The 26,775-nt window shown below is 48.4% G+C and overlaps 1 protein-coding gene across 6 annotated transcripts in view; it reads left to right on the top strand.

Annotated features, from left to right (window-relative positions):
* Positions 1-25,290, top strand: part of KIAA0232 (KIAA0232 ortholog) — an 89,475-nt gene extending 64,185 nt beyond the window's left edge. For 4 of the 6 annotated variants that reach the window (XM_055326312.1, XM_055326309.1, XM_055326310.1 and 1 more), the window contains 6 exons: positions 3,489-3,555; positions 4,627-4,708; positions 6,725-10,010; positions 15,750-15,858; positions 20,625-20,722; positions 22,801-25,290. In XM_055326312.1, the coding sequence (XP_055182287.1) occupies positions 3,489-3,555; positions 4,627-4,708; positions 6,725-10,010; positions 15,750-15,858; positions 20,625-20,722; positions 22,801-22,980 (3,822 nt within the window). In that variant the 3' untranslated portion in view covers positions 22,981-25,290. Of the gene's footprint in view, positions 1-2,238; positions 2,297-3,488; positions 3,556-4,626; positions 4,709-6,724; positions 10,011-15,749; positions 15,859-20,624; positions 20,723-22,800 lie in introns of those variants that run through there. The other 2 variants (XM_055326314.1, XM_055326313.1) reach the window with 2 other exon arrangements.
* Positions 25,291-26,775: the final 1,485 nt, after the last annotated feature.

Below are 26,775 nucleotides of genomic sequence, written 5' to 3'. Positions count from 1 at the left end.
CATTGAAGGTCAGGACTGTTGTGAAGAAGACACATTCAGGGGACAAAGGGATATTTTCTTGTTCTAAACACATAGTAGAAATGAAAAAGTTCAACAGAAGAGTTGGAAGGTAGGGCAGAGGGAATCCGCAGAAAGTAGAACAAGAACACTGCAGGAGCTGTAGCAGGAGAGAAGTCTGGGGGCTGCTGCGGGAAGCACAGTGGCTGTGGTGTCGTTGTTTTCCGGGTGTGGCAACTGAGTTGGTGATGGGTGATCTAGGTAGGGTCATGTGGAGAGCCCTGGGATGACATTTAACCCAAGTTGCTGCCTGCGAGCAGGGTCCCTGTCCAGCCCTTAGGGAGTGTCCATTTCAAATGATCTCTCCTTAAGAGATGAACTGTTGAGGTGGTTAAGAGTATGGTTTGAAAATGGAGAAGTGTGGTGACGGGGCAGTGAGTATGATTGCCTTTGTTCCCTTGTGTTGAGAAGGATGGGCAGAGTGAAGAGCATGGAGGAGGACGACCGAAGATGTTGTGGGCAGGGAGCAAATGAAAGAAGTTTCCAGAAGTAGTGGGATGGTAGCTGCCGCATTTGACCGAGGCCCAGCCTCCACGGGCAGCCTCGGTGAGGGAGCAGGGCTGGCAGCGGCCACGGAGTCCAGGCAGAATCCAGAGGATGTGGGGTGAGCTGGGTCAGGTTAATTATCTTTCTTACGCCTCCAACCTCAAAGTCAAAGCAGAGCAAAATTTAAAGGCATTTTAGAGGCAGTGATAACAATGAGATTCTGGGAAATGAAAAACATACACGAAATCTAGAAATGGCACCAACGTTCAGGTGACTGATGTGACAGGCACTCTGATGGTGCCTCACATGTATGACATCTTAGTTTGCCCTCATGAATCTTGAGGAGAAAGTGTAGTGTTCTCAGGGTCACAGGTCAAGCAGCACAAACATCATGCTACCCAGTGAGTATGTGGCAGGGTCACAATTAAGACCTAGACTGTTGGTGTGCTCGCTTCCACAGCACATATACTAAGACCTAGACTGTTGGAACCCCAGAGCCAAATATATTCCACTTGGCCATTTCCTCTGAGCGGCAGGCATGATTACAGCATAAAACCCGGGAGGACAAGGGCCCTTTCTCTCTCTCCGTGGGTCACACTTGGCCCACGGGTGCTCGTGATCTTTGGTTGACTGAGGGAGTGCTACATCAGTGAATGCTCATGCATCAGAAACTTGCCAGTCTCCCTGTGTGCTGCACCAGTTTCCAGGTTTAGAGTACTGTTACTTGAATTTTTAGCATGATCTTACTGTTTGGGGGCATTTTTACATATTCATTTGATACTGTGCAGTGACTGTAAGTGATACTGTTCGGAAAAGCAGTTCATGAGTTCAGGATGTTAGCATTTTTTTCACCTATAACGTGTTCTTCCTTACAGTTATCACTGTTACTTTTCTTTTTTTAAGATTTTATTTATCTTGTTTATTGGGAGCAGAGGGAGAGGAACAAGCAGACATGGGGCAGGATCCCATGATCCTGAGATCCCAACCTGATGTGAAACTAAGAGTCAGATGCTTAACCAACTAAGCCATCCAGATGCCCCTAATTTACTTTATTTCTTAAGATATGGTAGGCTCTCACTATTCTTGAGTGCCCCTGGGATATGATAGACTGTAGAGATACTGGGATATCTAATAGTTTATATCATAATTGGGGAAAGTATATAGAACTTCTTGTTACCACACCAAATTCTCACTGTAGAGAGAGACCAGGGGATGACCGGGTACGGTGCTGCTTAGGGTACTCCTTTTTGTTTTTCAGTTCACCATTACAGCCCCACAGTCTAATGATTAAGTGTAATGTAAGTAGGATGCTGTAGGATTCAGGACAGGATGATCTAGGCCTGGTGGTAGAGCTTGCTTTTTCTATATGGAGTTAGGGAGTGAGCTCACTGCTTTGTTGCCATTTATGTATGAGAGCAAATACACATACTTCTAACCTGCATTACTGCCCAGAACAACTAAACTTCATAGATGTGTGAATGTAATTTCCAAGACAAAACATGAGAAATAATGTCTAGTTCCTCGGTTATCATGACTGTCGCACGTAGACTGTGGAACGGCCAGCTGCTGTGGGGTCCCTGGAGGCTTGGGCTTCTGCACTGGAGCCTGGCACTGGGTTTAGAAACACAGTGACATAGGCTTGCTGTACAGAACAGCATGCAGCGAGTGGCGTGTCAGCTGACACCGGTGTTAAGTTCATGGTCTGGAGGAAATGCAATAAAACAGCCACATTCAACACCCCTTGAACATTATGGTAAGCAGAGGCTTTCTGATGGGTTTGTGTAGTCAGAGCAGTGTTTGTGACTAACATTTGCCACTGGTTTTAGGAGGGGCTTTAGGGGAAGAACGGCTCTTTCGGGGCCCATCTATTTCCCTGGCGCCCCCTCTGTGCTGTGTCCCCAACTAACAGCTGTGATCTGCCGTGGGTAGAGGGTAACCATCCATGTCTACAGTTAACCATTTTCACTGTGTTCTCTTTCTCGCTGTTGGAACTGGCACTCTGCTTTCTTGTTGAGGATATCCATAATACTTGTGCTGAGTCACTCTGAGTTCAGTGAAGGGGGAAAAGTTCTATTTTTAGCTGCTGCAGGCCCCGTGAGGGCAGCGGGTAGAGTGGAGTCAAGCGCACCTGTCTGGGTCGGGCCCACCTAAGAGAGACTCCCTTCCAAATTAAAAGGGACTTCTGACCGCTGAATAAAGTCCTCAGAAACCCGTTTGCTCTTCTTGTACCCCATGAGGGATTTTTCTTTCTTCCTTCAGAAACAGAAAATTCTTAAAGTTTAAAAGTCTACATAGTGAAAGATTGTTGGTGTCTGTTTCCAGCATTCATTTTTCCTCAAAGTTTGGCTGTTCTGGTGATCCTCCCGGTTTCATGCTCCTGAGGGCACTGTCCTGACATGTCCCCCGTCTGCTGGAGCCTAACACCCTGCTCATGACCTTGCAGACAAAACAGAGCTTGGGTGTGCGCTCAGCACTGTGGTGCGCTCCATGCTGCCGTTTCTGTTGCAGTTATCAGAGTTCACTTAAGAACAGAAAAACTTAGCCTTGTTTTCTCTAGACTGTGAGCAACTAGAGGAGCTATGTGAGATTTTTGCAATTTTTTTTTTCTCCTTCATACTGAGTCTGGTACAAGACCTGGCTCACCTAGATATCAAATATTTTCAGTGGTGACTGACATTTAGTCGCTGATCCTCAGGAAGACAGGCCATCCTGGGAGGTACATTAATATTTTCACATTTTGTCGTAAGTGCCATTGAGGGTACTTTATTGGTAAAGTACGTGGACTGGATCAGATTGGCAGACCTGTAGTGTTCCAGCTTTTATGTTGTTTAAGCATTGATAACGTATTTCATTTGGAATGTGGAAGATTTGTGAAACCTTTACATACAAACAAGGGTGTACGAATTCCTGGCAGGAAACTAATGTGTATTTCTGTTCTCACACAGAGCTCCGGTATCGAGACTTTAGTGGAGGAGCTCTGCTCCAGGCTGAAAGACCTTCAGAGTAAGCAAGGTGAGCACACAGCTGCCAGAAGACCATCTGCACACAGTGGGCTGTGGGCACTGTGAGGCTTCATTCAGGAGATCCTAGAATTGGCCAAAGACAAGAAGCCAGTCTTTGTTTTTGGTGTGTCGCCATGCCAGCATCATGCTGCGTCTTCAGCTGTTAGTGGCTTCTGGGTCACCCTTTGCAGTCACTTGTAGATTGATCCCTGCTCTCAAAGGAGTAACATAATCCACAGGTGCCCTCATGGGGCAGGGCGGGGGTGGGGATGTTTTGTTTCATCTTCACATGGAAGCTTAGGGATCAGGAGCAATATTTCCTCTTTCCCATCTTCATACCCCAAAGGTGTTGACACGGTATTTCAGGTTCCAAAGGAACTTCTGCCTTGACTCTCAGGTTTTTTGGGAAAGGCAATCTGGAGGCTCATTAGAGTCATTTTGATTCGTGAAGCCTTACAGCTTCTTGTGGCAACTTTTCTGCAAGCCCTTAGAATGAAAGCCCCATGTCAAGGTCAAGGGTCTTGGTCTCCTTGTCCTCTTCATGGCCATTCTGCTACCTACCAAGCCTTGAGCCACCTTGCACAGTTTGTTTTTAACCTAAAGCAGTCCCATGAGCTAAGCTGAACATATAGCCCTTTGCTTTTATTTTAGTTGACACACAGCCCTTGCTCACCTGGATGTTGTAACAGAGAACTGGATTTTCTCTAAAATCGGTATCAGTCAAGATGAGGCAGTGCAGAGTCCATGGGTGCAGAATTTTGTGAGAATCTCAATAGATGTTCTCTCCTGGTGAAATTAATAGAGGATTTCAGTCTCTTAATCAGGTGCCTCTAGAGCACTGGATCAGTGATGAGGTGAATAGCTCTCTCCTCCCAGCCCATTGTTCCTATGGGTAAGTTAGAGAATTCCCTCTGGTGCTGTGAAGAAATAGATTTTTATTAAAAGGACAGATGGTATAGAGTTCTTTTTAAGCCACAAAGCCTGTGTAATTTCTGACAAGTTACTTGAGAAACTTTAAAAACAGGAGCATTTATTAACTAGATAAAAGACAAATCTTTCTGAATTTTTTGTTTCATAACAGAAGAGAAGATTCACAAAAAGTTAGAGGGGTCTCCCTCTCCAGAGGCAGAATTATCCCCTACAGCAAAGGATCAAGTGGAAATGTACGTAAGATTGTATTCAGTGATAAAGTGTGCATTTGTTAAAATCAGACTAATAACTGCTGTGTGGTTTTCGGTTTTTGTTCATTGTCTTGTATTTAGTTTCATATCTAATAACTCATGAAACACTTGAACAATTCCTATGTGCTTGCACTGAGAATTCAGAGGTAGATAAGATGGTCCTATCCTTATCATACATACTGAATCAATATTTGTGAAATGAATGGAGCAGGCAAGGTTATTATTTAAAGTTCATTCATGTGCAGTCACACCAGTCTTTGGAGACAGCTGCGAGAAAGTGTTTTACGTACAAGGAGACCAAGTGTCTACTGCTGCTTACAAAGAAATGTGGGCAAGTCATTGACCTTGTCAAGGTTGTTTCCTGAAGATGCTCTTCTTTCTTTGTAAATGGTTAGTAAAATCAGCTTCACTATAAGCAGAACTTCCTTACTATACGTTTTATTTGAATCTTCTGAACTTCTAGAACCTAAGGTGACTATATCTTTTATTGGTTGGTGTGGACCTGTGCTGTCCAGCATGGTCTCTATAAGTTGCGTGTGGCTATTTAGCACTTGAAATGTGGCTATACTTCAAATTGAAATGTGTTATAAATGTAAATTCCCACCAGATTTCAAAGACTTGGTATAAAAAAGAATGTAAAATATTACATTAATATTTTTAACTACCAATTACATGCCAAAAAGATAATGTGATGGATGTATTTGGTTACATAAAATACATTATTGAATTTAGCTGCACCTTTTCTTCTTAAACTTTTAATGTGACTCCTTAAAAATTACATGTGAGGCTTACCATGTATTTCTATTAGAAAGCTCTAGTAGAGGCTGAAAAGGAGAATCAGGTGTAGACCCTTTGAAAACATGGCCTTTTATCACTTCACGTGTGACCTTGACTGTTGACTCCAGAGTGACAGTCCCCTTGGTAGGCAACCCAACTCTAGATTCTCACTTTGGCAACCCGTCTTGGTCTGAGATCTGTGATGGCTACCAGCTTCTTGGCAGATTGGAAACTCTCATTGTCATCAAGTCCTCTAAAAGCAGCCTCCCTGACTTTTACTGTCCTGCATTTCCCGTACTCACTGGTTTCCTCCGGTTTTGTGTCTACATACAGACTCCCGTGCCTCATAAGTAGTAATCCCTAAGCTGCTCTGTTTCTGGGGCGTCGAGGCTCTGCTGTGGTCCACTTTTTCTAGTGGTTCTAGGCTGCACCAGCATCCTCTTTTCTGAACACTTGAACATCCTTGATAACCCCTACTGTCTCTGAGGGCCTGTGTGATGCCAGGCATTTCTCCTGAGAACACTCGTGTTGTGACAGCCACCATGTAATATTCCGGCTCCTCTTGTACATTTATTCCTGTACTATCACAGCTCTGTGAGGTGGATGATAGTATTACCTGCGTTTCGCAGGCCATGGAGAGGTCGTGTCACATGCCTAAGGTCACCCTGGTCAGCGCAGAGTCAGGGTTCATAATCGGGGAGCGTGGCTTCAGAGCCCAGGCTCTCCAGCCTGTTTCCCCTGCTCCCAGGAGCCTCATGAGGTAAGTCCTATCCTCACCGGCTCACAGCTGAGAATGTGGACCTAGACATCAGATGAGGAGCTTAAAGTCACATGCATAGTAAATGACGTGAACTGAGATCCAAATGCAGATATTTCTTCTGGAGATTACATTCTTTTCTCTGTGTTGCATCTGTCCTTTGTGACTTCTTAGTTAAAACGACGACTTTAAAGATAAAAACTGTCCTCTTCCCTATTTTCTAAATACTCTTTTAGTGCTCACCTCAGTGCTGAACATAAATAAAGGTGCTTGATACATGTGACTAAACAGAGAGCATGTTTCACTATATTATTCATTTTTCTTAAAAGTTGGTAGTTTGTGGATGACGTAAATGTTGACTGCTAAAGTGAACTAGCCCGTTGTCCTGCCTGGGAGGGAAGGTGGTTTTGCTGTATCTCGCACATCTGAGTGCCTGATTCTGAACTCTGTCCTCTGTTTTGCAGGTACTATGAGGCATTCCCACCACTGTCTGAGAAACCAGTTTGCCTGCAGGAAATCATGACTGTGTGGAACAAGTCTAAAGTCTGTTCTTACTCTAGCTCTTCTTCATCATCCACAGCCCCACCAGCTAGCACAGACACATCCTCCCCCAAGGACTGCAACAGTGAAGGTGAAGCCGTCAGGGAAAGAAGCAGCGAAGTGCCCACCACTGCACACGAGAAAACCCGGAGCAAAAGTAAAAGCGAGAAGGAGAACACATTCAGTCACGGCACAGTGGAAGAAAAGCCTGCTTTGTACAAAAAGCAGATCCGACACAAGCCCGAAGGGAAGATTCGCCCTCGCTCCTGGTCCTCTGGCTCAAGCGAAGCGGGCTCAAGCTCGAGTGGCCATCAGGGAGAGTTAAAAGCATCTGTGAAGTGTGTGAAAGTGAGACACAAGACCCGAGAAATTCGAAGCAAAAAAGGGCGAAATGGGCCAAGTAGGCTGTCGCTGAAGGCCAGCGACAGGGCCGAGAGGGGCATGCCTGTGGGGGGCAGCAGCAGCGGCAGTGGCGGGGGCTCCATCAAGCCGCTCTGCCGGCGTGGGAAGAGGCCCCTGAAGGACCCAGCGAGAAGGGACATTGGAAGCACCGAAGGAAGAGACCTGTCCCTGGAGACCAGAAACGACAGAGAATATAAAGAGGAACCCCTGTGGTATACCGAGCCCATCGCTGAGTATTTTGTTCCTTTGAGTAGGAAGAGTAAACTAGAGACCACGTACCGAAACCGACAGGATACGAGTGATCTGGCATCAGAGGCGGTGGAAGAGTTGTCGGAATCAGTGCACGGTCTTTGTATCAGCAACAATAATATTCATAAAACATACCTCGCAGCAGGTACTTTCATTGATGGTCATTTTGTAGAAATGCCTGCAGTTATCGATGAGGATATTGACCTCACTGGGACCTCATTCTGTTCTCTCCCAGAGGACAACAAGTATCTGGATGATATTCATCTATCAGAATTAACACACTTCTATGAAGTGGATATTGATCAATCCATGTTGGATCCTGGTGCCTCAGAAACAATGCAAGGAGAAAGTCGGATCTTGAATATGATTCGACAAAAAAGCAAAGAGAAAACAGATTTTGAGGCAGAATGTTGCATAGTGTTAGATGGGATGGAGTTGCAAGGGGAACGTGCAATATGGACAGACTCCACCAGCTCTGCGGGCGCTGAGGGCTTCTTCCTGCAAGACCTCAGCAATCTGGCTCAGTTTTGGGAGTGCTGTTCATCCAGCTCTGGCGATGCCGACGGAGAGAGTTTCGGAGGAGATTCTCCAATTAGACTCTCTCCAATCTTGGACAGCACAGCACTCAATCCGCATTTGCTTGCTGGCAATCAGGAGCTCTTTTCAGATATTAATGAAGGATCTGGCATAAACTCGTGTTTTTCAGTGTTTGAAGTGCAATGCAGTAATTCTGTTCTACCATTTTCGTTTGAAACTCTCAACTTGGGAAATGAAAATACAGATTCTAGTGCTAATACGCTTGGGAAAACCCAGTCTAGATTGCTAATATGGACCAAAAATAGTGCCTTTGAAGAAAATGAACACTGTTCTAATCTTTCAACAAGAACTTGTAGCCCATGGTCCCATTCAGAAGAAACACGTTCAGACAACGAGACATTAAATATTCAGTTTGAAGAGTCCACGCAGTTTAACACAGAAGATATTAATTACGTAGTTCCTAGAGTCTCGTCGAATTATGTAGATGAAGAACTTCTAGATTTTTTGCAAGATGAAACTTGCCAGCAAAACAGTAGAACACTAGGAGAAATTCCTACCTTAGTTTTCAAGAAAAAATCGAAACTAGAATCTGTCTGTGGTATTCAGCTAGAGCAAAAGGCAGAACACAAAACCTTGGAAACTGCACGAGGGTGTGGCGAAAGCGGTCCACATGGAGGTGGCTACAGCTCAGGGGTTATTAAAGACATTTGGACAAAGATGGCAGATGGGGCATCGGCTACGGCAGACGTGGAAAGAGCGGATGAGGAGTTGTTTCCGCCAGACGTCAGTAGCTACTGCTGCTGCCTGGAGGTTGAGGCCGAGGCCGAGACCCTGCGGGAGCCTCACAAGGCTGTGCAGAGGTCTGAGTACCGTCTGTGGGAGGGGCAGAAAGACAGCCTGGAGAAGAGAGCTTTTATTTCCGGGGAGCTGTCGAAGGTGGACGGTGGAGACTATACCACACCCTCTAAACCTTGGGATGTGGCCCAGGACAAAGAGAACACATTCATTCTCGGAGGAGTTTATGGAGAGCTCAAAACCTTTAGTAGCGACGGGGAGTGGGCCGTCGTGCCGCCCAGCCACGCCAAGGGGAGTCTTTTACAGTGTGCGGCTTCCGACGTGGTGACCATAGCTGGGACAGACGTCTTCATGACCCCAGGGAACAGTTTTGCTCCTGGTCACAGGCAGTTATGGAAGCCCTTTGTGTCGTTCGAACAGAACGATCAGCCGAGGAGTGGGGAAAACGGATTACATAAAGGATTTTCTTTTATCTTCCATGAAGACCTACTAGGAGCATGTGGTAACTTTCAGGTTGAAGATCCTGGGCTGGAGTACTCCTTCTCTTCCTTCGACTTGAGCAATCCGTTCTCCCAAGTTCTTCACGTTGAGTGTTCGTTTGAACCCGAAGGGATTGCCTCTTTCAGCCCTAGTTTTAAACCGAAATCCATCCTTTGCTCTGATTCAGACAGCGAAGTGTTTCATCCCAGGATATGTGGCGTTGACAGAACCCAGTACCGGGCCATTCGGATCTCTCCCAGGACTCACTTCCGCCCAATTTCGGCATCTGAGCTGTCCCCAGGGGGAGGAAGTGAGTCGGAATTTGAATCTGAGAAAGATGAAGCGAATATTCCCATTCCTTCTCAAGTTGATGCATTTGAAGACCCACAGGCAGATCTCCAACCGCTGGAAGAAGATGCCGAGAAAGAAGGCCATTACTACGGAAAATCAGAGCTGGAGTCGGGCAAGTTCCTCCCCAGGTTAAAAAAATCTGGCATGGAGAAGAGTGCTCAGACATCCCTGGATTCTCAGGAGGAATCAGCTGGGATTCTGCCGGTGGGGAAGCAGAATCAGTGTTTGGAATGTAGCATGAATGAATCTCTGGAAATTGCTTTAGAAAGCTCAGAAGCAAATTGTAAAATAATGGCACAATGCGAGGAAGAAATTAATAATTTTTGCAGTTGCAAAGCAGGTTGTCAGTTCCCCACTTATGAAGATAATCCAGTTTCTTCGGGACAGCTGGAAGAGGTAGGTGGTTGTCTGTGTGTGTTGGGGGTATTGAAGTTGGTTGGACTTGAATGCAGGACCAGCCACATCAGGCAATGGAAGATATGGTGGAATTATTGGGAAATTAGCTTCAGCATCTGAAAATGTACATTCTTATGATTTTACATAAGGGCTTAGAATGGTTTTTGACATTCATACATTTGAACTAGACAATAGACCCCTTTGGAGAGAAAAGACATTGTAAAATCATAAGAATAGGAAATTTTGTCTTCATATGCATCATGAGAAACTGAGCACGCCAGCATTGCAGCCTTCACAGCTGATGGATTGTGTGGTGCTGGTTCACTCTGCAGCAGGCCCCGCGCCCTTCACGAGCAGAAGCGGATGGTCTCTTTAGGTTGTAACCCTGTCACATGGCTTCCGAAACGCTGGTCAGTTTAGAACTTAGGTTTTGCATGTAAAATAAATGACATCTGTATAGTGTTCTCTAAGACAGATGGCAGTACATGTAAAAACCCACAATCCAAATGCAACAAAAAAGCTGCTACAGAACGTATGTAGATGGACCTCGCTTTTTACCAAGTGCATATTTCTAAAGCTATGGGAGTTATGTGTCAAAGATAAGGTTAATGGTAGTTTTGTGAACAGGAGTCCTTGTACCCTTTGTGACTATCTCTAAGAAGTGGTTTGAGGTTAAATTGAGTGTGCAAGAATATCACTGAAGGTAACCACCAGTTTCACAGAACACAGCGATCTGTCCATTTCTCAGCCGCTACTTGATCAACAGTGCCTGGCCTTTGTTCAGGAACAGATGATTAAAAGACATTTGGATGTGCTTGAATGTCATGCTGCTTGTGGCCAGAGAGCCACTGAATGTCCTCCCTCCCTCCCTGGCCCTGTGCATGCTCAATCCACCTCCGCTATAGCTAAATCCTGCCCAAACTGTGGGGCTCTCTTCAGACCCCCCGCCCCGCCCACATCCTAACTCCTCCTCTCTCCCCTCTCCCCTTCCTCACCCCCACCCGCATCAGAACTAACACCTCTCTTCTCTTCGTTTTCATGCACTGTGCCTCTTTTTCTGTTGCATTTTCCATGTATCACGGGTCATTTATGTACTTTCTCTCGTTAGGTTATAAGCTCCTTATGGAAATGGACTGTGCCTTCCTCGCTTGTGGGGCAGGTACGGGGGGGACCTGAGTGCGTGTGGTGGGAGGAAGCCCCACAGATGACTCGAGGGCCCCTGGTCTGAGTAGCCTGCCCAGAGATCCTTGAGTGAGTTGAGTCCCGCCGAAACACTGAAATCCCGGCTGCCGAGAACAAAAACCAGTGATGTCGTTAGCCTTTATCTGTTTGCTTATTGCCCCTCTTTTTATCCTTGAATGTTCCTTTATGTACTTTGTATTTCACCTGGTTCCAGATTGGGAAGAAAGAAACAGAGGGAAGAAGCGAGATTCTACATACCACTGCCATATTGCTTCGCTTCCTAGTATGTTGATGGATTTATGTGTTATCAGAATTCTGGGTTGCCTTGGAAGGTCTCAGCCGCTAGTAAAGTCCTCAGAGTCCTCAGAGGACATGGTGGGGTTGTCTCCTAGGGTTGGCGTAGCCACTGCCATCAGCCCCGGCCTCTGGGTGGCGTGGCATAGTGTAGGGCTGGGGCGGAGCTCACGTCCTGGATGGATGAACTACAGAAAGGTTGGGAGAGTGGCCAGAAGGGACCAGAGCGTGTGCCTTTACACTCTCACACTGTCTGGGCAGTCTTGGGGGCCCTCTTCCCCCTTTTCCTGGGGGAGGGCAATCTGTGAGCCCAGTTGTAAAGGTCACTATTGAAAGGCTCTGTTTCAGAGCAGATAGACTAAAAATGTAAGAATTCTAGGGGCGCGTGGCCAGCTCTTGATTTCAGAGTCATGAGTTCAAGCCCCATGTTGGGCATAGAGTTTGCTTAAAAAGAAAAGAAAAACCTTAAAGTGTAGGCATTTTAAAAGAATTGGTGTCCAGAAGCATGGATTCTTTTCAAAAGTTAAGTTCAATCAATTCAAACATTTTTTGAATACCCGTTACTTGCCCATCACTAAGGTAGATGTCCTTTAGGAACAAGACCCCATCCCTACCCTGGAAGATTTCAGTCTAGCTACAAAGACCACTTTGTAAGTAGATAATTTAATTGAAAAAGGTAATTTATTCATACAGCAAATTCAGAAGTTATAAGAGGGTATATATATCATAGTGAATAGGTCCTCTTGAACAGCAACTGCAAGCATGCGTCTTGGCACATCTTTCAGGGGTATTTATGCACATAGAAGCAAAGACATGTTCACACGTTTCCTCTTTTTTTCTCTTTTCACAGAAATGGCACTTTATTCTAATCAGCCTTCCTTTTTGATTTCCTGGATACTGTTACGTTGTACGGACAGATGTACTGTGATTGACCTAGCCAGTTCCTTGCGTTTTAGGGCATCTGGGCAAATGCAATTGTAGGTAACTGGGTAGGCGGCATAGTGGAGGTGAGCACAGAAATGCCGTGGGAGCCCAGAGGAGAACCCGCCTAGCGGTGAGAGTTGAGGGAGGCTTTTGAGCACACCTGCGGGTCCCAGGGCAGAAGGGAGAGGAGGCGGGGGCCTAGAGACAGAAGAAAGAGCATAAGCAGAGGCAAAGAGGCTTGAAGTTTCTCACTTGTGCAGGATATCTGTCAGCAGTTAGTTCTTGGCTTCTGAAATAGAAAATGGAAGGTGCGGAGTGTGCCTTGGGAGCCCATTCATGCATGAGTTGGTGGCAAAAGCTTTCTTGTCATTTTCTTATTGTCAACTTAGTGCTATGTGCTTTAGAGCACAGAAAAGCAGAGAAGGCTTGGGCTGTCTTCAGTTTGTGGCCCAGTCCAGGAAAGGAGCCAGTGTGCCCGAGGACAGTGTGCTGTGGCCATCAGAAAGTTCTGATGAGTGGAGAGGGTGGCGGGGGCGGTCCTTGGGCTGTGGCACCTGGCCCACCTGTGCCTGTGTCGCGTCCACTCTGATTTGTCACCTTGTCCCCCTCACTGCCCACAGTGACCTGTGATGGATTTTTGTCCCCCTCCCCGTGACTGTGAAGGACACATAGGCCCAGAGGGAAGGAGTTGCTGCCCCTGAGCCTGGTGTCAGATCTTTCCACTGCTTTGCACTTCTGTCAGTGAAGGCAAACTCAGGCCACGTAGTATCTCTCCTTGGTCTCAGCGGCCCTCTGCAGCTCTTCATTTACAATGGCTTTCTTTTCCTTTTGTGACCTAGATGAGTGGGAGCTGACTGTGGCTGAGGGCCACTCTTCCACGCTCTTCCCAGAGTAGAACTCAAAGAGAAACACCAATGACCTTTGTCTTCCAAACCTGGGAGCACTTAGCATTCATACCCAGCTTCCAGCTTCTGAAGAATCTCCGAGTAGCCCATCGGTTGCTAAAAACATTTCTGGTCAGGCTTTCTGGCTTAAATTTGTGTCTTCTCTGTTTTTTCACGGTTTCATTCATCAAGTATTTGCGGGCAGCCTGCTCTGTCTGGGCGCTAGTCTGGGTGTGGAGGACAGGCACAGAGCCTTCTCTGGTCAGGTCACATTCCCTGACGGCATGCCATCCATGACATTGTGTGCTGGTGGACCAGAGGCGTGGAGGGTGCAGAGCTGGCTCAGGGCTGCTTGGAGGACATGCCACTAGAAGCTGGGGCTCAGGGTGGGCTTCTCGGCAAAGGTGTCATCTGAAAACAGGCGTCCAGGTGAGAATGTGAGCCGAGCAGCTGTTGGGGGAGAGGAGAGAAGTGCCCTGGCAGAGGTTCCTGGCCCACCCACAGCTGCGTCCTCGTCTGGTCTCCCTTCCACCCTCCGTCCTCCCCAACTAGAAGTGGAGTCCATGTGTCCAATAGAGGTTGCTTAAGCCATGCATGGTCCTCTTTGCTGTGCAACCCGGAAGCTGGAGCTAGCGAAGTGAAATGATGTCAGGAGATAATGCAGGTTCGTTGAGTATGTGTTCAGTGTAGCACAGAACAGGACAAAGAAGTCTCTCCCTTTGGAATTGACTTTCAAGGGGAGGATGCAGAAAAAAATCCTAAAACTATAGCAGAAACTGGCATGACTTCAACAGTGGGTTCAGCCCAAGGTGAGGGTGGGGAGGCGTAGGATGGCGTTTGGGAATCAGGGAGCTGCATCCCCTCGAGCCTTTCCTTCAGGCCAGCAGACATTGTGTAGGCCTGGTGCCCTGAGGCACGCAGATGAATAGGCATGGGCCCTGCCTCTCCCCTCTAGTCTCCTCAGCTTCCAGCCTCCTCTCTGATCATGCTGACCCCTCCAGCCTGCTCGCTCGGCTGTTTCCCACCCTCCCTTTCTCCCCATCACCCCTACTCCCATGGTCTTGGGACAGGGTCACACAATAACCAGTGTGACTGCACTCGCACGAATGAATAAACTTTGATTGCTCCGCAGCTGCCTAGGACGTTTTCTTTTGCAAGTAGAAACTTGTCTCCAAGTCCATCTTCCTTTAGTGGTCCTTTGGGGACGAGGGCAACTTTTCTGTCCAGGAGGCCTCTTGCTCCTCCCAAATAGCACTAAGTTGTCATCTCACAGTGTAGGTGTGCCTTATAGAGAAGCCAAGGTCTTTCTGGAAAGGTCTAGGGGTTCTGTGAATGATGTGTCAGATGCAATTAATTTCCTTAAGCTAGCTATAGACCTTGGCTGTTGTGACTTCATTTGCATGAAGCTGAGCCTTGTCCTGCTTATATAACAGCGTGGTACGGACTACTGTTGTTGGAAAGAGCTGAGGGAGAACATAGTGAAGGTTAACTGGCCACTCTGGGTAGACAGTACAGTTTTCCCCAGTATCTAGTTTAAGAGTCTTTCTTTCTGCCAAGTTATATTAAGTGAAAAATGAAGGATTGATGTATTTCTCATTAGCTAAATAATAAAAAACACACATTATTGAATCAAAAATTCTTAGATCTGGAAGACCATTTACATGTAAGAAGAACGAAGTCCTGTCAGAGGAGTGATGTTCATTGTTTGCTAGGACTGCTCAGGTTCTCAGCTTGAACACAGAGTGAGGTGTCTTCTGAAGCAGGAGGTGCATACAGTGTCCACAGGCCTTATTTATATTTAGGCCCAACGTCCTCTGGTTCTCAGCAAAGCACATAGTTGGGTTATAAAGCTACGTAGCTTGGTAACTCTGCCTACGCGATTTTTATCATCCAGTGTCGTCGTCTTTGATGCCCCCCCCCCCCCCCCCGAACATGTGAAGGAAGAGACGGTCCACTCTTCTCTGGAGCATTGCATACCAGTGGAGACTTAGGGCTGCTCCATTATTTCTCTGCTCTTCCCAAATCTAGAAATTTGCCTTTACCTGGGGATATTTTGGGGGGATATTTTGACTTGTAAGTATTTTGTTGTGTTTGTTTTTTTAAAGATCTTCATTCCACTCCCAGTATAAGTGCTCCTTAAAAAAAATTTCCTTTTATGTTATGAACACTTTGGCTTTTTAAATTCACCTTCTCAGATGTCTTGCTGGCTTAGTTGGCAGAGTGTGTGACTCTTGACCTCCGGGTCATAAGTTTGAGCCCCATTTTGGGTATAGAAATTACTAAAAAATAATATCTTAAGAAAATTAATTAATAAACCTTGTCTAGAACAGTGTTACAAACAAAAAACAAGTCATTGATTTAAAAATCCAGGATTTGTAGTTCCTAATTAATAATGTTTGAACTTTCTCCTTTATCCTGAAAGTTTGTAAACTTTTTTCTGTATTTGTTTAAACAGTTTCCCGTATTGAACACTGATGTTGAGGGAATGAATAGGAGTCAAGAGAAGCAGACCTGGTGGGAAAAAGCCTTGTACTCTCCTCTCTTTCCTACGCCAGAGTGTGAAGGTAAGGAGGCCTATACTGGGACATTGGTTCATCCACTCATTCAGAGTTCTAATCCATTGAGAGCAGTGCATTCTTTCACTATGATTAGCAGTCCAAAAAGCATTTACCAAGAGGCTCTTGGTGTAGCCAGCCTTTGTCAGGCACTGAGGACACAGAGACGAGTGTGCACTGGATCCTGTCCTTAGCCTGATGTGGGGAGAGGTATGGAAATGCATATAAGAAGGATCGACCTTTGCCAAGACCTATTCAGGATCCCAGTGAATCTTGGTGGGGTGGTGGAGGGGTCATCAGCTGTGAGGGGGATCTTCAGGAAGCTGCCCAGGTGGGGAAGGTGGGGAAGGGCAGAGTCCGTAAGAGGAACAGCTTGCACGAGGACAAGAGGGTCTCTGGCAAGTGGGCCCAGCTGGCTTAGAGCTGAGGCCAATAAGGCAGACGGAGGAAGCCTATCGGGAGGTTTGAGAGTGCTGCTGATATAGGTCAAGTTTAACCCACAGGAAGGGAAGGCCATTGAAAAGACTGCAGATTGGAGGCTGTCAGGTCAGGCATGTGTTTTAAAACAGTTGTAGCAGCAGAGTGGAGAAGGGGTTGAAAAGCTGAGGGTACTAAATGGGGTTCTGAGCTCCCCCCACAAGTGGGTTCTCTGGAAGGGACATGGTCAAGGCCTGGCCTCAGGCCCTGCGGTGGGGAGTATCTGAGAGCAGGTCAGAGAGGTTTCGCAGAGGACGCCAGGGCTTGTTCAGTGACTTTCTGGGAGGTGTGAGCAGTAGGAGGGGCCTGAGGGGAGGACCAGGAGGGGGAGATGGAGCAGTTGCACATTTGATGAAGATGACTGTGGTCTGTGAGCCTCCCAGGTAGACATGCCCAGCAGCTATAAAAACTCCTGAAGTCTGGGGAGGAGTGAGGGCTGCAGAGGCCAGGGGCTCACTCCAGGGCGAGGGCAGCCCTGACTGTTACTGGCTGGCTCCTGGGCTACCGTGGGCTGTGGCGTTTGACCAACTCTCTGCCATTAAAGCCTGAAGGCCAGAGGGGCATGTAAACTGGTAGTATTCACACGACCTTGTGTTTTTTGTGTCTCCCAGTTCATTTGTGATTAATGTGGAGCCAGTGGAGCCAGTGGTGTTGCTCTCTGCCCGCCTTGCCATGCACAGTTCTGGTGCTCAGGACGCTGGCACTGGCCTCCCTCTGCAGCCTGGCCTTCGCCAACTGGGGGGGACATGGGGTTGATTGCTTCCCCCTGTTCTGTGAGCCCAAAAACGCCTTCCCCAGAGCCTGCCTTGCCTTACTCCTTCCCAGAGGTTTGCTGGATCAGAAAGACAGCATAGAAGGAGTGTTCATTTATAGCATCTTTGTTTATTTAACCGCATTTATGAAAGACCTGCTGTTCTACCATTAGCTGATATTTGGGTCACCTTTTATTGTTTATGGAGCACTGCTTGTCTTTTCTTTTACACAGACCCCACCATGACCTTGTGCGAGGTCAGCCTTAGTTTTCAGATGAGGACAATCTAAGACTCAGGTTTGGCAGTTTGTCCAGAATCCTGCATTAGCCATCAAGCTCAGGCTTAGTGTGGTCCAGAAGCTTCACGCTCTACAGTAGCTGTTTGCACTCAATGCCCAGGGAGGCACCAGGGTGAGGGGAGCACCAATCTGGCCTGAACATAGATCTCTCTATGTGCCGGTGCTTCAGTCACAGATGAGTTAACAGGAGCACAGCTAAGGGAGGCTGAGTGCCCCAGAGTCCTGCCACCAGAGGGAGAGGACGATGGGGCCGCAGGCAGCACCAGGGGTCAAGGAAGACCAGGCCCTGTGGGGGTTTAGGATGATTTTCAGATCCTGAGTTCTGGCTTTGTTAGTGTGTCGAGGGCGGTCTTGGCAGCCTTAGTCTGGAAAGGAGTCCGTCCCAACTCTAGGCTCTCAGTCCCAGGTCTGTGCTGTAAGGGGAGGTTCATGCTCCATGCTTTTTTTTTTATTTTTATTGTGAAGTGGCAAATCAAGAAACTCTCAGTGGATAGATAATGGTAGCCAGGCTTTGGAATGACCTCCAACTCACAACTGTGCTTTAAATGCCTGCACAGTTGCCTTGTGGGGATGGTGACGTTCTGAGCCTCACTCTCTTAGCCTGTGGGGGTTGGGGCGTGTGGTCTTCAGAGCAGGTTGACCAGGAGAATGGGTGGCCTCTTGCCCACTCAGCGAGAAAAACCAGAGTGCAGCTGATGGTTAATAACAGGCCCTGTCCTTCTCCGAATCAGGGGCTGACCTGGAAGCTTTTGGCCTCCCTGGGAAGGAGGGGGGCCTTCCCTTTTTACAGTAAGGCAGGATGGAGGCTGAGAGTGAGGCGGCTTCTCTGGGCACCCTGCAGCAGGGAGCCCATCTGGCCTAGAAGCCTGAGCCTTAAATGCCGCCCCCTGCTGGCCTTGTGCATTCACACATGTGGCCGTGTAGCACGTGTTGCTGACAGTCCTACCTGGTATGGGGCCCTGGGAATGCAGAGGCCAGCTGACTGGATCCCGGTTCTCCTGTTTAGCTCATGTCCCAGCACAGACCAGAGGGAGTAGGGACACTAGCCCTGTGACATCCAGGGCTACCTACAGGGAAAGGTGCCCAGGCACTAGCACTGGTGGGTGCGGAAGCAGGATGTATGTGGCGTACCTGTAGTGTGGCTAGCAAGGGGGAACAGTTCGAGAGTGGGGTGGGGACAAGGTCCCCTGGAACCAAGCAGCCAGAGCCTAAGGGCCTTGCGTGCTCTATGCCATAATGGGTCTGTCCCGAGTGTGGTCTCTCCAGCTCACGCACTGGACTCTAGAGGTTTGGAAGGCTCATTGTAAGTGTGTGGGTGTTATTTTAGTCTAACAGAGAAAGCAGTGAAACCATATAGGTAACAGTTATAGGCCCAGGAGACAAAATGGAACTAGAGTCCAGGGCCTCCACGGCCAGCTGGTAGACCTGGGGCTGTGACCAGCCCTTTTGTGTCTCCATTGTCTGTATTTGTAAAAAGAGGCTAAAGATAGTGCCTCCCTGAGGAGGTGCTTAAGAAGAGGAGCGTGCATAGCACAGGCCTGGTACGTGGTCCTCACCTGGCACATGGGAACTGTCTGAAGGGGGCTTTTGAAGAGCGTTGTCAGCAATCCCTACTGCCTTTTCCGAAGGCCTGTGATGTCATACACTCCTTTTGTACTTACAGAATTCTGAAAGAAGGGCAGGAAAGTGCAGGGATCGGGGGGAGGGTGGGAGCTGGCTATGTCCAGGGGCATATCCTAGCGCAGGAGGCAACTGGGGTAACTAGCTAGCTGGGCGTGTGGGGCCCATGAGAGCTTGGTCAGGCAAGCCCAGGGCAGATGAGCACACCGGGCTCTTGGTTAGCAGCAAGTGTGCCAGCACCATCCTTGAGGCTGTACACATGTCACCTCTTCTGACTTGCACAGGACTCCATGAGGGCAGATGGTTGCCTTGTTTCAGAGATGGGGGAGCTGGGGCTCAGAGAGATGGTCATCTGCTGAGCCCTATCACTGGTGAGTCGCAGGACCAAGGATCCACTCACGTCTGTGTTGTCCCAGAGCCCGTGTAATTGTCATGAACCTGAGCTGCTAACTTTGAGGTCCTGAGGCGGGCAGAGAGGGCTAGAGGTCATGGAGAGTATGATGGGCCCAGCACAGCACTCAATGGTAGGAGGGCACAGCAGTCACTGAGTGCTGGTCCTGTCCTCTCCGGTATCACACAAGAGTAGCCTGTCATCTCACTGAATGCCTCATGGTAGCTGGACCACAGGCGCCGGGAAACAGATGCTCAGTTGGGGCCGTTACAGGACTTGCACTCAGTGATTCAAACCAGGGTCCACATCAGGTCTGCTGGCGGTCTCTTCTCTCGTCCTTGTGTCTGCAGCTGTAGGGGATGCTGGGGGAGTGGGTGGGCAGGGCAGGGTGGGTGCTGGTGTAAATTAAGCCTGGTGGGTGTTAGCCCTGGCTGTGGCTCCGAATCACCTGGGATCTTTACAGAACTGCTGACCCCTGGACCCTGACCCAGACCAGTTCAGTTGGGATCTCAGGCAAGCTCTGTTCCTTGGGCTCGTAGACTTTGCCTTAAGCTCCCAGGGCTGGGAACCTTTGCACTAAGTGATTGATTTGATTCCTTCTAATTCCAGCTTCCAGTTCCATCCCCTTCTGTGGGCTGCTCACCTACTCAAACCACTAGCTTCCTTTCTCTTCCCTATTCTGCAGATACAGAAAAGATGGACTTTAGTGTGGTGTTGAGTTGAGGGGGAACGGACGAGGTTCTTACCCTGTTTTGTCTTCCCCACCGCACTTCCTCCTGTCTGAAGTTCTTTGTTCGTTTGTTAGATGAACATGCATATGGTACATTGTCTGCCTCCCTCCATCCTCTGTATGCCCCTGTGAGCTGGGGCCTTGTTGGTGATTATGCTGTGTTCCTAGGGCTTACCAGATGTGAATATGTGTGTGTTGAATGAATGTCTCATGGTGGGATAACAGGCATGTCTGGTTATGCTGGCCTATTTTTTTTAAAAAAAACTTAATAAACAGATTATTAAAGGACTTTTTAAGTTGGCATAGCATTTTGCTCGTGCATACCTGTCTGGTTGGCTGCGACTGTGTCTGCTTTAAGTGACTACTTCAGCTCTCCAAAGTGTTGGTAGACCTGATTGATCTGACTTTTCAGCAAAAAATGAAACAAAAATGTATGTTTCATAACCGTGTCTTAATGAAATCTCCCCCCCTTTCCCTCTTTTCCCTTCTCCATTCAAAATGATTAAGAATGTTATACAAATGCCAAGGGAGAGAATGGTATAGAAGAGTGTCCAGATGGTAAAGACATACCCAGTAACGAAGAGCGTCTGTTAGATTTTAATAGGGTAAGTGGACTGTCCTCCTTACTAACTTACTAACGGCCACGCCCCCCTTGCCACTCAGGCTGGAGCCTGGGAGCCCTGGGAGCTCCCCCTGTCCGCCATCCCAGGCCACCCAGCTCTGTGGCCCTCAGCCCCCACCTGCATTGCCTCCCAACTCGTCCGCTTACTGCCAAGGCTTCCCATACCCCTGTCCTCTCTCTCCGCAGTCTTTCCTTCCCCATGCTGCCACAGGGAACTTCTGCCTACAGCTGGACCTTGTCACTCCCCCTGGAAGCCCTTGAGTGGGCACCACTAGAGAGGCCTTTGCCCCTATCTGGGGTGCTCCCTGGATGGACCCTGCCCAGTGTGGCATCATGGTCTCAGCCCCGGCACCAGGCTGCATTGGGTTTCTGCAGGCCTGCCTCCCCAGCAGGCCTGGGAGCCCCCGTCAGGCAGGCAGGTGAATGGATCAGAGGGAACACATCTCTCTTCTCCATGTCCTATGAGGGCTTTTTCCCCCCAAAGCACCCTACAGTGTTGGCGCCCACAGGCCTCTCCTTCCCTACCTTGATGAATGGCGCCCTGCGGCACCCCGCCCCACCCCTGCTGCCACACCCCAGCCTGGGGGCCACTCTCTGGCCTCTGTGACCTGCACACACTGTCTGCCAGCCCTGCCCGCCCCACCAGTCAGCCGTTGCACCTCCTTCCATCGCCCACACCCTGTCCAGGACCCAGGCTGAGCATTCTCTTGCCAGTCCTCACAGCGCCCAACAGGTACCGTCACTGCGCCCGCCATTCGGCACAGACTTGGGACCCGGTCGTCAAGGCCGTGCAGCCACGCAGCCAAGTGCAGACCTGAGCTGTGAGCCTCAGCTAGGACTCCGCGACTCCCGCTCCTAACCGTAATGGCCTTTTGTCACTGCACTCTGCCCACAAAAGCCTTGTGTGCTCTGCCCCTGCGTGCCTCTGGCCTCACCTCTCTTCTCCCCTCCTTCCTTATGGCCGTCTTTCTGCTGCTGCCTCGGGGTCCCAACAGGGATGGTACTGCCATTTGGAAGTTAGGGGGTGTTGTTATTATGACTAGGGGGTGCTGGTTACTCTGAGGACAGGTGGGTGGGGGTTCTTAGTTTCTGTGGTGGGGGTGTTAGTTCCTCTGACTGGGGGACAGGGGTGCTGCCACTTACTGTGATTGGGGGGTGCTGGTTACTCTGGGTTTGGCACATTGCTAGTTACTGTGACTGGGGGGGGACGTCACTGGTTACTTAACTGGCTGGGGGGCAGGGTGGCATGTTGCTGGTCACTGTGAGGGAAGGGGGCTTTGCTAATCACTTCGGGGGTGGGAGGAGCATTACTAGTTGCTATGGAGTAGGGAGGGTGGTGTTGCTAATTTACTCTGCCTGGACTGGGGGAGCCTTGGTAGTTACTGTGACTAGGTAGAGGCTACCATTTGCATTCAGTGTCTGGGGGGGGGGGACAGAGAGGCTGACCATCTGGTGTGTGGGGGACAATCCCACACAATAAAGAGTTTTTAGAACTCTGGCTCTGCAGCCCGGCCCCCAGGCTCCCAGGCAAGCTCTGGCTGTTCTTTGCACAGGCTTGCTTTCTAGCCTTCCGGTGAGGACACTTCTCAGAACTCCCTTCCCTGCCACAGCTGTCTGAAGTGTGTGTGTCCTGTCTCTGCTCCCCCGTCGGCCACATCACCTGGTGTACCCCGCAGCGTGAAACTGGGTTGGTCAGTTGGCTTGTTGGGGGCTCTCCCGGGATGGGAGCCTGGGGAGGATGTGGCTGTGCCCACCTCCTGGTGGCTTCTGTGTGCTCGGCCTGGCCCCCACCTGTGGTTGGCTCCGGACGTTGGTTTTGTGCAGCCCCCACATGTGGAACGTTTTGTCTCAGGGATTGAACATACAGAATTAGGACTTTGGACCCTTCACAGATCATGAAGTTGAGGTGTGGTGGGTTTTGCTTTGAAGCCGTGAGATGCTTCATACTCTTCAGCTCTCCCAGGAAAGCCAGTGATTTGCTCTATAACCTCTGTATTCACATAGCCCTTCTGAAAAAAAGTCTGGCTTTTGATCTGTTGAACACTGTTCCTTTAATCCCAGGTGTCTTCTGTTTATGAAGCGAGGTGTGCAGGAGAAAGAGATGCCGGAGCAAAATCCAACGGCTTCCACAGGAAGATCTACTCCAGCACCAGCTCCGGCTCAGAGGGCTCCGGCTCAGAGGGCGGAGGCGAGTGGGCGGACCCGGGCGAAGAGGAGCTCTTTTCTCGAACTCATCTCTAATCCTGCAGAGTAGTACAAATTATTTTTTGAGAGCGATATGTGATGGCAAATTACCCTTTTGTGAGGCCTGTTAATCTAAAGCAACAACTTAGGTTTCTTCTTCAATTAACTGATTCAGATCAGCAGTTATCTTTCTCTTCTTGCTTATTTTAGAGTTGAGGACAGCTATCCTGTTGAAGATTTTTTTGTTTTCCAAGCTGTTGAATTCTTGGCTATTTGAAATAGACTAGATTGTGTTGTCAAATCCAGAATGGGTGTGCATGTGCTTGTCTAGAAGCATCCCTGCTTTCCGCATCTTGGCCGCGGTTGCTGTCCTTGCTGCGGCAGCCGGGTCACTGTCACCTTAGCACCGCGGTGTCCGCAACCACTTCCGCTCTCCAGAGACTCGAGCTTTGGAACCTTTAGGCTTTGTTCTCTCAGAACTGGGACATAAATACCTCCCCCTGCAATGGATCGGGGCCTTTCTGAAGGCCAAAGGGAAGCATGGGTGACTCATCCACGGTCTTCATTCAATCAGCTCTCATGTACATTTGACGTAGGAACCACAAGGTGTGCTTTTAGAGACTTAGAAAATACTGTGTTTTCTATCTTAGGATTCTCCCCCCGAAATATCATGGACGATACTATGGTTTGTGACTTTCTGGCTAACTGGAGGAGCCACGGCTGTGGGGTGTAGGGTAGCAGGGGAGGCAAAGCGGGGGAGGAGTGCGCCCCTAGCCTCTGAAGTTGCAGTTACATTTATGCCAAAACACCCCTTTGGGGTCATTCGTGGTGAGGGTCTTAGGGGCAAATTATGATTTTTCTAGTGACCACCGTTGAATTGAAGCCTCCAGAACTCAAAATAACAAAGGTTTGGCATGCAGTAAAGGCCACCTCATCACCCCGAAGAAGCCCTGGCTGCTGCAGCTAGCCGCCGTTGTGGCTGTGATTTAGTAGAGCATAGATCTCATTTTGTGTTTGAGAGAATGTTCTGGGCAAGTTCTATGTGGTGGGTTGGGGGCGGGCAGAGAAATCATTTCTCCCAGACCCGTGTGATGGCTTCATGGGACTGGCTTCCCACTTGCTGTGGGGGCACAGCAGCCAGTCCATCTCCTGCGAGTCCTGTCCACTCAGGACGGCCGCCTCCTCGAGTTTTCACGCCACTGGGCAGCAGGTGAAGCTATGAGGAGCAGTGTTGGTAAAACCAAATTGTCTTTCTTTTTAAACCAGCTCATTATTTAAAAACAAACAAAACCTAATGTGTAAAATCAGTTTAGCATGTCTGTAACACCAGGAATGGCAGGAAAGCCTGACGTGGACGAGACAGCTTCACCATGAATCTTGGCAGGCAGTACACCTGTACAGTCCACTAGCTGGGAGCTGGAGTGGCTGAGAAATGTATGATTTGCTTTGAGCCCTGGGTTCGGTTGCCTATCTTGTAATTGAGAACACAGATGACTCCAAAGCTGTGGAGTCACCCCGGGTTCTGTGTGTCCTCACTGTGAGAAACCTGATGGACGGTTGGCTTGGATCTCACCACATGTCAGGGTTTGTTTTTATACAGCACATCTTTTGACACTTTAAAGTGTGTGCGTGTGTGTACGTGTGTGTGCGGGTGTGTGTGTGTGTGTGTGTGCGTGTAAGGTTTATGTTGCTGTTATTTATTTACAGACTTTATAAGGTTTTATGTATTTTTCTTTCTTCCGGGAGCTTCCTAAAAAGTGATTAGCATCTGCACTGAAATATAATTTAACAGCAAGGGCAAAAAAGAATTGGAAGTTGTAAATTCCTAAAATCACTACAGTGACGATCACTCTAGAAATCGTTGCTTATGTAGCAGAGACCAAATAAATATATTTCAGACACAACCTTTAGCTCAGTTGATTTTGGACAGCTGCTTTTTATCAAGACAGGGCTCCAGGTGGCAAGGGTGCCGACTTCCTTACGCACTGGCAGGAGGACATTGCACCTTCCACGGGGGTGGGGGTGGATTACAAATGGGCAAGGGGACTACCAGATTATGTATTTATTTGTTTTCATAGCTAAGTGGCTGAAGCCCAGAGGCTTTCAGCAACAGAGTTGAAAGTGTGGTTTTTAGTTTTGTGAATGGATGATCATAAAGAAAAAGCATTTTTTAAAAAGTTGGCAAAACGCTGAAACGCACTGTGGTATGAAGCGCATTGCATATCCATAGCACTGAAGTATCCGTTTTCCATTCCTGGGCTGAGATTTTTTTCCCCGTGGTTGTATTGTTCTGATTTCACGTACACCAGAGTAACTGATTTTTTGTTTTCTTGTGGAGTTAACACCAAATAAAAAATTCGAAAAACAGTTGGTTGTCTTTATTTATCATAGCAAAGAATCATTTATAAAGAGCCTCGACCTTGTCTTAATTACCTGCACCAGGATAAGATAGAGGTGCGCAAGTCCCATCATTCTGGATGAAGGGGATTTAGCTCTCACAGGCATTGCTCAAAATGCTGGCATGCTGCTTTGCTGGAAAAGGAGGGGGGCGCCTGCTGATGAATGAGTCACTTTCCCTCAAACATACCACTACCACCACCCCACCTCCCACCTGAATCCTGCAAGAAACACAGCAGTTTTGTTTATAGGTGTAGACAAAACTTCATCCTTTTGTTCTGGAAAACAAAAGTCTCTATATATTAACACGATCAATTTTCACTGCAGAAAGAAAATTCAGTGTATTTTTAAAGTATAAGGGAAAACTCATCTGCATGTCCATCACTCAGAGATGGTAGCTGCTACCATTTGTGCCTAGCGCCTCTCTAGACAGCTGAACATCTGTGGGGCATTCACTATATCACAGGGTGATGCTACACCGGCTCTTCTGCAACTTGAGAAATAGGTCTTCACTCTGACGTCCTTTCATGGCAGTGACTGTAGGTGTAGGGAACTTTCTATAGCTCTATTACTCCGTTACAGAGATTTAATAGGTTCCTCGCTGATCAGCTTTTAGAGTGTTCCTTTTCTGTGTATTCAGCATTCTGAGTGGCTGAGCACTTCTGCGGACACCTGTAAACGTGTGTCCCGGTATAGGTGCTCCCAAGAGGAGGCTGCAGCCTGTGGGTTACCTCCTGCACACCGCGATGTTCCCGCATCGCACGGAACCAGGAGGTCCTCCAGGGCCTCTGTTGGAAGTCGGACCTCCTTTGTCTCATCAGGTGCAAGCTGATACTCAGCGTTGGTTATTTGAGGCGAGTACTTATTTTCAGGTTAGCATTTGTCTTTCATTTGGAGCAGAGGACAAGTGGATTCTATACAGAAGCATTTCAGTGTTGTTTTAGCCTTCTTTATTGTTTATGGTTTTGGGGATGTGTGGGCATGTTTTTAAATGCTTTCTTCACCTTAAAAGAGCATAAAGATACTATGCCTTTGTGTTTTTCTAGAACCCATATACTTAGAGTTGATTTTTTTTTAAAGTTGTACGCCAAATATGGGGCTTGAACTCACAGTCCAAGATCAAGAGTCCCATGCTCCTCCAACTGAGCCAGCCAGGTGCCTCTGTAGAGTTGGCCTTTGAAACGTGTATTGTTTATAGGGAGCAAGGCTTAAGGATTCAGCCTCCTTGTCTGCCAGCTAGTTGGCCAGCTACCCAGTGTCACTTGTTGTCACTGACTGGGTGTAACCTGAGTCTTCGCTTCTGGGTATGGCAGCAGCACCCAATTGGATGGAGGTGGCAGGGCGCAGTCCATTCCCGAACCACCTGAGGCAGGACTGGAGGGTATTTGTGCTGCAAGGTGTTCTCCTATGCAGGAGCGTTCGCTGGTCCATGGGAGGGGTGCCTTGTGGCCCCCT

Source organism: Nyctereutes procyonoides, unplaced genomic scaffold (genome assembly GCF_905146905.1).
Source record: "Nyctereutes procyonoides isolate TBG_1078 unplaced genomic scaffold, NYPRO_anot_genome, whole genome shotgun sequence".
NCBI classification, from domain to species: domain Eukaryota; kingdom Metazoa; phylum Chordata; class Mammalia; order Carnivora; family Canidae; genus Nyctereutes; species Nyctereutes procyonoides.
Note: the sequence above shows the minus strand (reverse complement) of the source record. Positions and strands in the feature narration are given on the sequence as shown.